Source organism: Prinia subflava, chromosome 2 (assembly GCF_021018805.1).
Source record: "Prinia subflava isolate CZ2003 ecotype Zambia chromosome 2, Cam_Psub_1.2, whole genome shotgun sequence".
NCBI classification, from domain to species: Eukaryota; Metazoa; Chordata; class Aves; order Passeriformes; family Cisticolidae; genus Prinia; species Prinia subflava.
Genome location: NC_086248.1, coordinates 21,773,733 through 21,789,866, shown reverse-complemented (window position 1 = coordinate 21,789,866; position 16,134 = coordinate 21,773,733). Strand labels below are relative to the sequence as shown.

The window sequence follows — 16,134 nt, the reverse complement described above, 5'->3', positions numbered from 1 at the left end:
CAAGAAATGCTTAAAATGAACACTGATCCCCATTCTTGGCCTGAAAATTTCTTAGATAGCTACATGGACTTCCACATATTCAGTGCACTGTTTACCTCTGGAATGAGATACATTACTCTTTGTTGCCATTGCTGACACTGAAAAGGAACACAGTCTTCTATAACAATACCATAATGGAACATTTAAGTAGAAAACCTATTGGTCCTTCCTTTTAAGCTCTTAGGCAAAACTTGTGTGCGTTTACTGCCTCCTAGTAGAGTTTTTCAGACTGCAGAATCTCAATCAAAAGGTTAAGAAGTCTGTAAGGCTCCCAGTATCCTGCCATGGTATCAGTCTACATGAGCATTAGATACCTACACATCTCTAGCATGGAGAGATCTACACTTCAGCTATCATCAATGATATCTGCTCCTGCCCTTTAAGTACCTTTTCTCTGTATTGACAGTAAAGGAAGTCCCAAACAGTTAGGACACGACATCTCATTACCACACTCAAACATAACTTCCATGCTTCATATACTCAGTCCCAGAAAAGGCAGAGGTTAGCAAGTAAACAATAGAATTCCAGTTAGATCATAGAATCATAAAATCACAGAACAATTCCCACTGGAAAGGACCTTGCATGATCATGCAGTTCAACCTTTTGTAAGAAAGGGAACCTAGATGATATTGTCCAGCACTCTGTCCAGTTGTATCTTCAAAACCTCCAGTGATGGGGGCTCTACCATGTCACTTGGTTGGTTGCTGCAGGGCATGGTTGTTCCCACTGTAAAAATGTTCTTTCAAATGTTAAAATGAAACATTCCCCCGTGCATCTTGGACCTCTTGCCCGTTGTCTTCTTCTTGTGGCTCTCAGTGAAGTGAGGAACCCTTTAGGTATTGAAATACTGTGATGAGGTCCCCTCTGAGCCTTCTCTTCTACAGGAAGAAGAAACATAACTTCTTTGGTCTTTTCTCACAGGGTAAGTTCTCCAGCCTTTGATCATCTTTATGGTCCTCCTTTGGACCTCTCCAGTCTGTCCTTGTCTTTCTTGTATTATGAGGACAAGAATGGGACACAATACTCCACACACAGCCTGTCAAGTGCTGAGAAGAGCAGCATGATTGCTTCTCTATCTCTGCTAGTAATGCCCCTCTGGATGCAGCTCAGGAACCTATTTGCCTTCTTTGCTGCAGCAGTGCACTGCTGACTCATGTTCAGATTGTCCACTGCAGTAGTCCCAGATCCTTTCAGCAAGGCTGCTCCCCAACAACACAAATCCTAGCCTGTAGCAGGCGCTTTTGCTTATTCTAACAGACATGCAGAGCTTTGCACTTGTCTCTGTTCTTGCTAGTCTACTCTTTCAGTCTCTCCATGTCTCTTTGACATGTCAGCCCCTCTACTCAGTTCAGCGTCACCATAAACTTGGTGAGGGTGCTTTAATCCCACCACCCAAATAATTTCTGAAGATATTGAAGCAGTGTGGGGACCAGTATCAGTCCCTGGGTGACATTTGTGACATTTGTGACAGATAGCCAGCCTGAATGATGCCATTAAATGTTGCAATTATGAGAATTAAAAACTAGCTTCATTTATTTCCCACAGTACAATAGGATCTAACTTCTCATCTTACTGAGTATCGCCTTTTAAGGAAGTAAAAGACTGGCATTAAAATGTTAGCAGGTGCAACAAAGGAACAGAAGTGACTTTTGTTCATTAAAGAGTGTAATAGTCATTATAAGTTAACATCTTCATTGTTACAGGACACCTTAACATCCTTAAACATATTTCAGATTCTTGATGGGCGCTGTTGAGGAATACAGTTGGTGCCTGTAACTGTGTGAGCAGCTGCAGTTCAAGCTGTTCTGGAGCTCTGGGTAGTGCAGCCTGAGGCAAGAGGCCTTGAACTGCCAACACCTTGCACAGTAAAGGGCCCAGGGACCTGGTTCAGCCTGGGGAGAGGACACTCAAAGACATGGCAGATGCTGAGGACTAAGGAGGAAGAGACTTTGGGGAGTGTTGAAACTGTGAGGATGCAAAAGCCCAGTGGTTTCTTGGTTGGGATTCTCCTTGGAGGCAGCAGCTTGAGCTGTTTCAGTGTAAGTGCACTGTGAATAAATGGGTTTATGGGATGGGACATCCAAGACTCTGCTGCAGGAGACTCAGGGTGGCATCTGTGAGGAAACCTGGTGGGACTGTAAGAGAGGGGGGTGCAGGGAGTGAAACAGGGACCTGTCAGATCTCTGGAGCTGCCTGCTGTGAAGGGGATTTGGTCCCTGCCAAAAAAGTCTCTGGTGGTGGGAGTGTGACTGCCATCTGGATGGTAAGACAGGGAGGTTTCCTTAACAGATACGATGAAAAGTCCTTTTCCCAGGAAGATGCTTCACTGTTTTCTGTACTCCACAGAGCACAGATATTGTGGTATTGTGAGTGCTCTGTACTGTCTGAATTTCGATACTCTGAGTTTCCATGTCTGACAGTAAACACCTTCCTTAAAGGCCAGCTTGTCATCTTTCAGCTCCTCTTTATATAAAGATATAAATCTTTATATAAAGATTTTGCTTGATTCATTTTTAGATTTAAAAGTATTTACCAGTTCCTAGTTTAGATTGTAGACTTAGGAAGATAATTATTTTGAGCATTTCTTTTTAAGCCCAAGTTTCAGGCTCATACCTAGGCTGCTCATAGTTAGTATAGAAACAGAAAATGCCCCAGAGGAAAAAAAAAATTTTCTTATGCATCCACCATTGAAATTCATCAGCTAGTTTATGCTGTCTTTGAGGGTAATTATAAAAAATGATGTAATTTTTAGCCTCAGTAGGTCTTCCAGATTTAGACAGTAGAATATGAATTACATGATATCATGTGGTAATAAAATCAGTGTCAGACTCAACAGTTCTGGTGGCAAAGAATGTATCCAGGGTTAGTGATAAGCATGTTGTGTAGCACACACAGTTCTATTACAGATATTTGAATTAGGAAAAGCTAGTATGTTGTTTCAGGGGTTTCTTATGTGTTGTACCTGCTTCTTCATTTTCTGTCATATCCTCCGAATTAGCAGAAGTGGTTGAAATATTATTGTGAGAAGAAGGTGTGGAGTACACACAGAAAAATCTGCACAACTTTGCTCTGTACTGCAGGTTTTATAGAAATGCGGGAAAACGGGCAAATGGAAGTTGAGCTTCTCATAATCAAATCCTTTATTTATATGATTTTTTTTTTCTCTTTACATCTCTTTTTTTCTGTCCAAGTCAAAAAGTTTTCCTCTAAACACGATGGGATCTTGTTTGATTGCACTTAAGTAGCCTCTTATTGTTATGCCTTATAATCAAACTTTTCCTGCAATGTCAGGAGAAAACAAGGCAGAAACAGCAGAATATTTCAGATTCCCATGTATGTAATGAGAAGAAAATTACCCTGTCTGATGCAGTCCTGGTTATGTCTTTTCAATACAAATCTCTGATCAGCATGTTATAGCTTATTCCTTAACTTTTATTTTTCCAGGTACAACTGTGCCAGCATTGTTGAATAGCACTTCCAATCAACTTTACCTTCATTTTCACTCTGACATTAGTGTGGCAGCAGCTGGTTTTCACCTGGAATACAAAAGTAAGGCTCCTTGTTTTCTGAAACTTACTCGGGCAAAGCATGCATACAGAAAGGGAAACAGATGTTTTACATTATTCTTTTTGCTTGCTTGTTTTGGTTTTTTTTCTTTCCTGACTACCAAGCCTTGGATAAGTTGTAGCTATTAAACTGAAATTTTAAATGAAGTGACATTTGAAATTGATGGAAAGCAGCTTTCACAAATTAGCAGCACATAACACATCAACCTGGCAATTCATACCAGCATTTTTGAAATGTGAGGTTTAATATTGATGTGAGTTTTCTTAACTAATTTCAGTTTATGTCTGAAATTCAGGTAGCAAAAAAAAAAAAAAAAAAAAAAAAAAAGTTCATTTCTCTGCTTGGAAATAGATAAAACCAGGGAAGATCACATATTTTTTTCCTATTAATATGTGCATATATTTATACCTTGTAGTTCTTTCGTTTCCTTCAAATTATTTTCTCTCAACAAATTGCTGTAGTTGTAAAAAATGAACATTTTAATCCCAGAACTACAAGAAAACACAGTTGTTTTCTAGGTAAACCACTGGTGGCATAAACAGGATAATCTAAGAATTTTCATGGCAAATTCTGCTATATATCAATTTTAATATATTTTGAGAGAAACCTAATTCTAAAATACCGAGTTAGAAACATAGTGGATTACCTCACATAATCATATTTAATTCAAACATGTTTGTATTATCACATCTCTCCAAAACATAAAATATTATAGAATAATAGTAAATTCAGTACATGTGCTTGCATAGCTCATGTGATTTTAAGTGGAAATAGGTATTGCTAAGAATAGTCTACTGTTTAAAAAGTAATATGTTGACAGTCTGATGAGTGCTTAGATGAAGGTCACAAAGTAAATCCTTAATAATTTTTGAAGAATCCTCTCTTTTTTTAAAGGCCATTCAAGAAATTCAAGAATTTTCTTGAAAATGGAGGTAGCTTTTATATTTCATTGAGTCCAATTATAATATCTAAAAATAGTAATGTTGTTTTTAATATTCTGAAGAAGTACACTTAAGAGTAATAAACACAGATGATTTTTAGTAAGTTATATTTAGAACTGAGATGAATTTTAAAGAAAATATAAAGCTGGACAGAATTTTAAAAACTAGATTTTCAGACCATAATAAATCACAAGATACTGACTGTACTCACAAGATAGTCTCATTTCATTCCCTGCATATTTCAAGCATTTATATATTTATATGCAAGTATGTTGTAGGGGTTAGTTTAATACAGTCATTCTAGTGGTGATGTAGAATGAAAATACAAATATTACCTCTGCAGGAAATTTTTTTTAGAATGTACTGTTTTGAGAAAAATTTTTTGGGGGGGGGTTGTGGGGGGGTGTTGGCAGGCAGGGGGAGGTTTGCCGTGGAGACTTCTCCTTGTCAGCTGGTCATCTTATTTTTCCTCCTCCAGTACTTCCCCTTAACCTACAGTGAAAGTATAGTTCCATATGAAGCATAAAGAAGTACACATTAATTCTAGAAACTCACAGAATGAAAATTTTATTTTTTTATATTTTTGTATCAGTTTATTATCCCTGCAACTCCTGAAAAAACACTGTTCTGTTAACAAGTAAAATCACTTAGATTTATACTTTTTCTTATCTCATAATTGCCAGTTTGCCAACTGTGCTCTGTTAAAACATCTATTGGACTTCAGTGGTTCTAATATTTCAAGGCCAGTATTTCTTAGAAATGCACCTCAGTACAGGTCAAGGTAGCAATTTTGAGTATTCAGAGCTTAGCTATTCTCTCGATAGTCTGACAAGAAAGAAAAAAAAATACTTCTTATGTGGCTATGTGGTCTCAGCAGGACTAGTAGGAGTACAGCATATCTCTCTGTGTAACTGAGTACAGAAACTGAGCAAGTTCCCACAACAAGAATTTGCAGGTTTATATTGAGCAATCACCTTTTCAGATCAAAAAAAAAGCAGACAAGGAAATGCTTTCATGTGCAGATATTGCTAGTATTTGATTATGAATTCTGAATCATTTGGTCACCTAAAGTTTGAAGAGGCATCTGAAAAAGACATACCTTTTGTTCAGAAGTCAATATAAAATTTGGAATAAAATGGCATTTTGCTGAAGGGTTGTGTTAATAAAGAAACACAAAAATATCAGCTATCTGGGAAAGAAATATTCAACATGAAATGCTATGTTAGAATACCAGATACTTCTAATAAATGCAAAATAAAAAAACATAAGGAGAACTAGATAAATAGTCACAGAATCATATGATATGCTGAGTTATAAGGGACCCATCAGGATTGTTGAATCCAACTCCTGGCCCTGTGCACCTGCATTGTTTGTTTGTCCCTTGATTCTTTCTAGATAAAATACTTTGCAGATGTAACTTTCAGGCATAAGTGGGTTCAGTTCAATTCTTTCATCTTCTTGCAGAAATTTGAATGTCTGAAGAGTCATAGTGGGGGTCTTCAATATATACTTTTAAGACTGCTTTACTTAATAAGATGAACTAAGAAGGTCTAACAGGACTTTTGGAGATGAATTAAAAATTACAAACCTTTCCTAAGCAAATACCCAGTGAGTGAGTGTTAGTCCTGAAACAGTTATTTGCTTAAGTATACAGCGAAAACTTTAATTTATATGTTGTGATGCCCAAAACTGCACACAGTACTCAAGGTGAGGCCATACGAGGGCAGAGTAGGGCCGGAAAATCTACTCCTAAGAATGACATTAAGCTATTAAAAAGTTTCTGGAGGAAGGCCATGAGGATGATGAAGAGCCTGGAGGAGAAGCTGTATGAGGAGCAGCTGGGGTCATTTGGTCTGTTCAGCCTGGAGGAGACTGAGGGGAGACCTCACTGCAGTTACAGCTTCTTGTGAGGGGAAGAGGAGGGGCAGGCACTGATCTCTGCTCTGTGGTGACCAGTGGCAGGACCCAAGGGAATGGCCTGAAGTTGTGTCAGGGGAGGTTTAGGTTGGGTATTAGCAAAAGGTTCTTCACTCAGAGGGTGGCTGGGCACTGGAACAGGCTCCCCAGGGAAGGAGTCACAGCACCAGCCTGACAGAGCTCAAGAAGTGTTTGGAGAATTCTCTCAGACACATGATGTGACCGTTGTAGTGTCCTGTGCAGGGCCAAGAGTTGGATTTGATGATCATTTTGGGTCTCTTCCAAACCAGTATTTCTATGAGTCTGTGATATAATTACTTCTCTCTGGGGAAGACAGTTAGGAATTAGAGTGCAGATGATTAGCTTTCCAACAATAGATATTAACAAAAAAATATCCATTCACAGTAAGAAGCTATTGAGCATATTGAGTCCAAATTTGTAATTCAAATCCTACATCAGCAGACTACAGCAGGGATAGAAGACACAAAGTGGACCTAGTAGTGTTTCATCTAGCCTTACCTTTTACATACATTACAAATTAAAGTAGTAGGGGAAACTACTCTAAACTAACCACTACAGTATTCTGCAGAACCCTGATGTCTTTATATAAAAACTCTTCATTACAGTATTGGAAAGTGAGAATTATTTAGGAACATTCCCTTAATCGTAGAAGAAATTCTAAGGAGCAGGGCATGACTGAGGAGAGCGTCCTTAAGTCACTATTAAATTATTTACATACAATAAAAATCATGCCTCTACAAATTGCACATCATATTTTAGTATAAATGGATAAGTATTTCTACTTAAAAAGATATTTCACCAGTGTAAATGCTATAAGCATGTCTGGGTTCCATGCCCTGGATCATTATGTTAGGGAAAACTTTACTTCAGTAAGATATATTTAGTTTGCTATCACTTGATCACATATCTTATATTCCACACTGTATATTTTTTTGAAGTAACTTTATAGAAATTCATAAATACTTTATACAAGCTTCAGCCACTGATGAAAGCTTACTCAAGTAAATATTCAAGATAATTTAAATACTTGAATAAGAACAGTTTTATTTCTTGAAATATTTTCTTCCTTTAAAAAATGTCTTTATCTTTCCCTGTCCATTTGCAGGTTTTTCTATGTACATCTTTATTTTAATGGGAAGGATCTGGACAGTCTGTTCTGCAAACTTAAATCTATGTCTAATCTAAGCAGTCCTGTTATTTCAGAAGGACTAGGTTTTGAAAGTGGTTGCACCAACCTATGGTTAAGAAAGTAGTAAAATATGCAACAGGTTACTGTAGAAAAGATGAAAATTACTAATTTAACTAATCCTCCATATGCATGTGCTGGAATAAATACCAAACATAATTATTTTCACAATAATTACAACCACCAGCAAGTCCATCAGAGAGTGCTTTGTTGCATTCCTAAAACATATAACAGTAGGAAGAATAAATATCCCTGTTATTTGATTGAATTACTTTTAATCTAATGAATTAAGGAATCAGCTATCCAAATAGTATGTTTTTGAAATGTGAGTGTTTATTTTGACTGCATTTGTGGCCACTGATCTTTTAAGCTTGGTCTCAAAATCTCATTTTTTAATTCAGTAGTAGTTAAAATGTTTTTCTTAATATTCAAACAAGTTAAAATATAAAAAGTCTGGAAATGAGTGTTTGCTCAGCATGCTGCTTGAACTTCTTGGTTAAAGTCCAGTTTCTTTTAGTAAAAAATGGAATATGTGCTGAATATTGATATATAGGTTTAGGCCACAAATGTCTATAAGTTTCTCTCTCTCTCTCTCTCTCTCTCTGTCTCTCCCCAAATTTAGGGATTAAAATTATTTTTTTCAGTAAAAATTTTGTTTTATGCAATCAGTATTTTAATAGTGTGATCTAGCTGTATTACCTTGAATTACAATATATGACACAGGTCAGCATCACTCATTTTATAAGCCTTAATTTACTGCTATACCATGATGATGGCACATGTAGCAGAACATAAGCTTATTTGTAACCAACGTCTCCTTTTCTGAAGCTACTCTGTCGTGTCTTTTCAGGTGTTAAAGGTTCTTGGCAGTTGAAATAAAGGATTCACTGCTAAGAAGACTAGAGAACAATTGACTGTCTTCTGTAGTCTTCTCTATCATAAAGACATCTAATAAATAAATTAAACAATAAAAATCAGACTAGCAGAGAAGAAAATATATTCTTCCAAATAGCATATTTTACTTTACAGGTCCAGTTTAAGATCTTTTGTGCAATTGGTTTTTGATGTGGCTCTTCAGTGCAACAGTCTTCTCTTTTTTCCTGTGTTAAAGCAGGTGTGAATCATAAACATGCCATTTTTAATTTAGCAGGTCCTGATCCTGTCAGTATATCTGTACAACTTACTAGCTGTTGACAAGAATCTGACCTCTCTGCAGTAACTCATTGAGATAAAGACATTTTCTAGGCTGGTGTCTGAAGCGTGAAGTTCTGAAAGGGGCAGTTTGGATTTTGATATGCACCATCATCAAAATGGAAAGAACGAGTCCCTCCAGCTTGATGTTTGTAATGTAAAAAAGCATAATATGTTTCCGTTAGCTGCATAAGGGTGGGAGGAATTCAAAAAAGAAAGCCTGATGACTTTTGGTCCAGCTGTCAAGACATTCTTGTGTTGTCCAGTTCTTAGCTTTCTGAAATGGACACTAATGGGCATTCACATTGGCAGATATGCCAGCAAGGATTTTCTTTCTGCCAGCAATGGCAGTGATGTTTGGACAGAATTTGAGGTAATTGTAGGCATGGATACAATTATGTAAGTAAAGCATATTTGTCTTATGCCATAGCAGAGCCAAGAAAGTGTTTAGCAAACAGTAAGTGGAAGAAGGTCAGGGAGAGGGTTATCACTCAACATTGATGTGCTCTCTTTTGTACTGCATACCAGAAGCTGAGCTCTGAAAAGCATGCACTTAAGAAATACTTGTTCCTTTTTTGATTGCTTGGACCTGACATTTAACGTTTTCCTTGTATTACTGACTGTTCACATACAATCTAGTTTAATAAAGCATTTCAGAGTCTCTGAATATTTAAGTTTCCTAGTTTATCCCCAGATAAAATAATTTGTTTGCTTTCTCTCAAGCATTCTTTTGATTTTTGGATCTGTTCTAACTAAACCAATCTTTGAACTACTGGGCTAGTATTATGAAATGATTAGAATAACAGAGATTTGAGGATTCAGAATGGTATTTGATTCTGCTTTCAACTTTCTCTTGCTTTAGGGAAGGTAATATTGCTTCTTAATATCAGGTATATCAAAGAAAGTCAAAGTGTTTTATAACATTGTGATAGAATATTCTATAATTTGCATGATCAGTCCAAAGAAGTAGTATATCCTAATGTTATTAAAAGTATAAGCAGCTAGCAAAAAAAAGGCTTTTACCTAATTATTAGCATCTGTTAAAGATAAATACATAGTAAACTACAATATCTAACAGTTACATAGAAAGTTCATTTGAAGGTTTTTCATTGATCAATCTGTTTAAATTCTGTATGCTATTCAACCAATGATGGGATGATCTATATTAAAAGCACTTTTTTAGTGTTGTTATGCAGCCACTGTTATAGCTGTTTCTGTAACTCAGAAAAATATGTAAAAGTAACTTTATTCATACAGATCCAACCCTGCAGCCCTGTTACTCTCAACATACAGGAATGCTGAGTTCCAAAATACAAATTTCTTGATGACAGGAAATGAACCTCAAATTTATATTCAGAGGATTCAGCATGTACATTGATATCTGTAAGCAATTTAGTCACTATGTGTTTGTTAGGTGCTTATTTATTTAATAACAGGGATTTTTGAGCAGATCTTTTTAAATTTTATTTTCTATTCAAGAGTGAGGAGGGTGAGAAAATGCAGAAATAAGCGTTGATTTGCTTAAGCTGCATCTGAACATTGGATTTGCACATTAGTGAACAGCAGTCTATTGTGGTCCTCTGAATTACTGAGATGAGGCATTACACTTCACTTAATGCTGAAACAATGCATATCACAGCTATTGAGTACCTATACTCCGTCAGTAGTTGTATTTCAATCTTCCACATGCTTTATTAGGAAGAATATATTAACTTCAGCTAAAATTTGAGCAGTAAAAGACTAGAAAAGTGTGAAAATTTTATTTGTGCATTTAATATTTGTAAGGCATTTGTATTTGAGTGATGGAAAGTACATCTATAAAGGTTCATGGCATAAAGTTAAAACCATGTCTGTATGAAAATGTCGGATCAACGTTACCTGTAAGAAAATTGTATTTCCCCAGAAAAGCTAGGGTCTCAGTGGATAATATCAGATATTGTTTCATGATGAGCTGTCTGGAACGACAGACTCTAAAATGTCACATATCAAAATAAAGTCAAATATAACCTAATTTCTGTACTAACCACAGTCCAGTTGCATGTACTCTCACCAAACCAGTTAGATTTCAGAGGAAGACACCGAGAGTAGTAGTCAGTTATTTTTTTTCACACAACTGCATTGAAGGATGCACAGGGTCACATTCAGTGAAGTGTCACGTTTCTCTGCTCGTTATGGAATTGTGTGCTTATTAATTCTCAAAATCTCTTCTCACACACTGTGAAAATAATTCCACTCTGTTTTGGCTTCTACAGATCATATTTTCATAAAATATAAAAACTACATAATGATGTTTCAGGAGTAATTTTCTCTAATACATAAATAATTTAATAAATAAAAATATATTTTAGAATGATTTTTTGACTGCACAAAAGGTTTTTAACGTCATAAGGGGAATAAGAGTCTATTGTCAGACCATCAACTTACAAATTAATTATTTTGGTCCTTGTGTTTGTAATGAAAATCTTAAAAGCACAGAATTACTTAATGTAAACTCCAGTTTCTCAACTGTCTTGTTCATTTGGAGTATTTTCACTTAGTTGGAAAAGCTGATATTTAATTTTCAGTAGTGCTGACTAAAAAAACCCCTTAGATAGGCACACAAGAAAAAAAATAGTGATGTGCATTTGACAAAAAGCAGAAGTTTGTGCTTTAGGTTGCCAAATTTAGGTGAACAAATTTGGGAAATTACTAATCATGGAGAATCTTTTTTAAACTAATCTTTTGTCTTCTCATACCTGGCTTAAAATAATTAAGAACAGACTATCCGGTGACACCTATGCAAAGATCTAATTTTGGGCTGAAAGTACCCAAAACTAGTAAATTTCAATGTCTAAATTTCTTTATAGTCCGTGGAGTTTCCTAAAAATAAGGAACCACCAATAAATTCTGCTCATTTGTTGTTGAAAAGAGAGAATATGCATATAGAGTATTCCTTCTTTCTCTCTCTTCATTTCCTTCACAAGAATAAGAAAGGATTAAAAACCCCAATAAAGCAAAATGAGCAAACAAATAAAACCCAGACTTTTTCACCAACTAAAATCATCATACTGCTTTGTAGACTACAAAACTGTGTAGGGTGTCATAGCAATGTGATCTAGTGTCTGGTACAGCCCCAGTGTATAATCTTCGTGCTCCAGCCAAATTCTCACATTCTGTAGAACAGTTCTGAAAACTTCTGAGTTTTAAATAAAATTTCCATTTATTGTTTAAAGGAATTTTGAATTAATGTTTTCTTAAATACCCATAATTCTGTGGAAAGAATTCATTAAGGCAGAGAATATCAATGAAGACCTGCTGTCCACTTATGTATGTTTTTTCAATCTTTGTCTTTACTTTTTCCAGCTGTAGGCCTTGCTGCCTGTCCAGAACCAGTAATTCCTAGCAATGGGATCAAATCAGGAGATAGATATATGGTGAATGATGTTTTGTCGTTTCAGTGTGAGCCAGGATATACATTACAGGTATTTCTTTCTTTTTTTCTTTGAATAATACACTGTGGAATGATTGCAATAAAATGCCAAGAGACCTGCCCAAAATATATTCTAAAGGAGAGTCTGTGGTGTGTACTAGAGATGATTTAGGTAGAGCCTATGCGAGTGCTCCCAAATTATAAAGCTACAAATGTGAGACATTTCTGGCCCTCAATAAATCTGGGCTGGCAGATCTTGTCTTAGATCAACATACCATGGAGAAGTAAAGGCCATCAAAATGGACAAGGAAATAACATGGATAAAATACTTTCTTTAGAAAATTGTTATAGTACTGCAATATAGAGTACTGTGTTTCCTTTTGGGGGACAGATTTATCTAGGTGAAATTTTAATGTAGAAATACATTGTGGGATTTCATATTCTGCTCAGGAATTGTGGAATTTATTTTCTGAAGAAAATTTTATTAATGCTAAATCTACTTTTAAAAATCTTTCATGGAAAAGTATTAGGAATTAGTTCACTGCTTGCGGATGTTCTCTGTTCACACACAGGTTTAGTTCACACATGGTAAATATATGATTGAGCTGGTCTTTGTAAATGTTTCAGCACTCTGTAAATCTAAGATTAAAAGCTTTTTTTCTTTCCTCACTATTTTCTCTAATTTGTTTATATATAATCCACCACTGGTGAAATACACTGAGAACACCTGAGTTCAGAATCTTCTGACTGCTTATAGGTCCCACACAAGACAGTGTAAAACCTGTATCAGAGAAAGCAAAGCATCACAACTTCCACTCCTTACAAAGATAAAGTTCCTCATCTGAGGACTGCCTGTTCAGTGTTCCCACAGCATACACAGGATATTTCTTTGGTTCTCATATTTCTTACCATTCTCCTAAAATTCTTGCAGGATTCAGACTAAGCATCTTACCTCTAGGCTGGTTCTAGGCATGGGAACACATGCACAGGAAATATCTAGGCAACCAGGAATATGCTTAGCTCTTCAGTCATGTATGGCATGTATAGGTCAAGTATTTAAACTGATTCATTCTCTTTACTTCTATTACATGACATGAAACAACCTGCACTGGGAGCATTCCATACCCATAGCAAAAAAAGATTTTGTTATACTAGTATACTGCTAAAAGAAAAGATTTCACTTAAGCACAACAAAGTTGATTCTCTGTTCACTCTGAGCACTCATTGCTTATTTTATGGCTTACTTAAAAGCCAGCTGATTGTTCATATATGAATTACTTAAATGTTTTTCTTTCAAAATTAGTATTTTTTGAAGATACCTGATGGTATAAACTGATTAACTTTTGGAGTTTTTAACTTTATTTTCTCAATTTCATCTTTCTCTTACAGTATCTTTTATAGTTAGCATGTCACTAAGAAAATGAAAGATTTGGTAACATTTTTATGATGTGGCCCCTTCAGAAGCACTGTCTATTATTAAAAGTTGACAGCAAACTAGATTCAGACTTTCATTTAAAGACTGCTATTGAGCCATATTGAGACAGCTATTTAACATTCTCTATTTCAAAATAGCATTAAACGAAGTAAATGATGAAAGGACATATAATGTGTCTATACCTATGTTTCTATAGCTGAGGCAAAGATATGGGAACTGAAAATTCATCTTCAGTACTATTTATTTGTTGGAATGGGGTGCTGGCATGCATTTGGCCTAGCTAAAATATAACAGCAGTAATTATCACAAGCCAGAGACTATTCCTCAACAGCAGTTTGCATCCTGGCACGTTTTTGGAGATGAATTCAGAAGAAAAAAGGAGGTAGATATACAAAGCACTGTGCATTTGCACTCAATCCCACACACTTCCACTTGTACAGATGTAGCTTATGTGGTTTTTTTAGGGCTTTATTATATGCATTGAGCTAAATTTAGCATTATTCATCTGTAGACTCAGGACAGTCTATTTCAATGCAGAATCTATCTGAAAGTCAGCCTGTAATAAACTTGGTTACACAACGATAAATATAATATATTTTAAGTAATCTCTTTTTTGCCTTTTTTTTTTTTCTAGAGAAGTTCTTATTTTGAATATTTCTAGAAAAGTTATTTGCAATTCTTTATATATATTTTATTCAGTTACACTTTATGGTAAAAGGATCAGGTTCTGCTGGTAGGGTTGTTATATAATTGCTGTTCATATAATTGCCAAGAGGTGTTTGTTTAGTACCTCATTGCTGTGATCCAGGTCACTGGTCCTGAGCTGTGTTATGACTGAAACACATTTAGGCAAACATCTGATTTATAGCACTGATTTGACAGGAAAAAAATTTAAATCTAAGCCTATATGAAGGGTTTCCTATGGAGATGGAATAATATATAATGCAATTTATTTAATATAAAAATCAGCCATCTAATCTCAATCGTCTGTTTAGAATTTCATTGTGACACTAGCCATACTCCACCTAGGACTAATGCATACTAAGATTTTGTGTTAGAAAGGAACTTTACTCTTAAAGTATCATCCATTTTAAGTGATATTGAAAGTTTAACACAGGTATCAAACTTTAAACTGCTTAGGTTTAGTGGGGTGACCTCCACTTGTATTGCCCATGATACTGGAGACTCTTTTATCCCTACCTTTTTCAAGTAGGAAATGTCTAAATTTTGCATATTGAAAAGGGGCATAATTATTCTGTTTTTAATTACATGGAGTAGAAATGGATACATGCTCAAAGTACAGCATCATCAAATATTCTGTCTGACTAACTGCACCTTTTTTATATACTCACAGAGATTCTCTTATTAAATACTTCTAAAATTTCATAGCACATTGTTACTTAACTGTATATATTCCAGCTGTAAACCTCTTTTTCAATACATGTGAAAATTTAATACTCACTGTGGAAGCTGACATACATAAAAACTAGCTTAATGAGCTTATTCAAAGTGCAAAACAAAGACTTTTGATTCTAAATTCAATAGAAAAGGGTTTGAATCTTTTGAAAATACTGAGGAGAATGTCTATGCTGTATGGACTTTGCTGTAAGAAATGTATACATATCTATATATATATATAGCATATTACTCAGACAGGACAAGTAAAAATGGGTCCCAATTAAAAAGAAATAATGAAAATAATGTTCTTTGAGGCACAGTATGTCTGCACCTCAACAAATACAGACCAGCATAACTTTTCAGAATCTTTTTTTTTTCACTCTAGCTGTGAATTTATCCTCAATCTTTAGAGAACATATTCACAGCCAGCAATAACAATCAGCTGTGGATTAGTTTATAATTGAGATTTACCAGAAAAGTCATAGAGCTCAAACTGCTACCTGGGGATGCATAAGAAAGGTAATTGCTAGCTGTAGGATTAAGTGTCTCCCCACAGGAGGGAACTTTAAAAGACTGAAATCAGAGTGTGCTCTTGTTGGAAAGAGGCTTGAAGCTAGAGGAATCATTTAATTTTATTTTTCAATAGATCTTTTATAGGCTATTTTACGTTTTTCCTGACTGTGGTAGTTAAATTACAGCCTCCCCCTTGACTCAGAGCAGAGACATGCAATCACAGAAAACTAGAAAAAGAGAATAAAATAAAGCAATGCAATCATGGAAGAGGGAGTAAAACAGAGAATATTGCATTAATTGAATTATTCCAAACTTCATCCATTTTGCAAGTAACTGAGATAACACAGTAACTGTATGCACATTTTTTTCCTTTAAAAAGGTTGCTTTTAAGAAAAAGATTTTTACTGAATTATAAATTTGGAGTGTTTTTGGAAGAAAAAGTCAAATTTATTTTTCATTATTTAAGTGAAAACTGATCCTTTTTTTTTTCCTTCCAAGTAATTTTCTGGATGTATTT

At 35.4% G+C, this 16,134-nt stretch overlaps 1 protein-coding gene across 1 annotated transcript in view; it reads left to right on the top strand.

Moving 5' to 3' along the window:
• Nucleotides 1–16,134, top strand: part of CSMD1 (CUB and Sushi multiple domains 1) — a 1,074,318-nt gene that overhangs the window by 928,551 nt on the left and 129,633 nt on the right. The window contains exons 37-38 of the mRNA XM_063389341.1: nucleotides 3,484–3,588; nucleotides 12,205–12,323. Coding sequence (XP_063245411.1) covers nucleotides 3,484–3,588; nucleotides 12,205–12,323 — 224 coding nt within the window. The remainder of the gene's footprint in view (nucleotides 1–3,483; nucleotides 3,589–12,204; nucleotides 12,324–16,134) is intronic.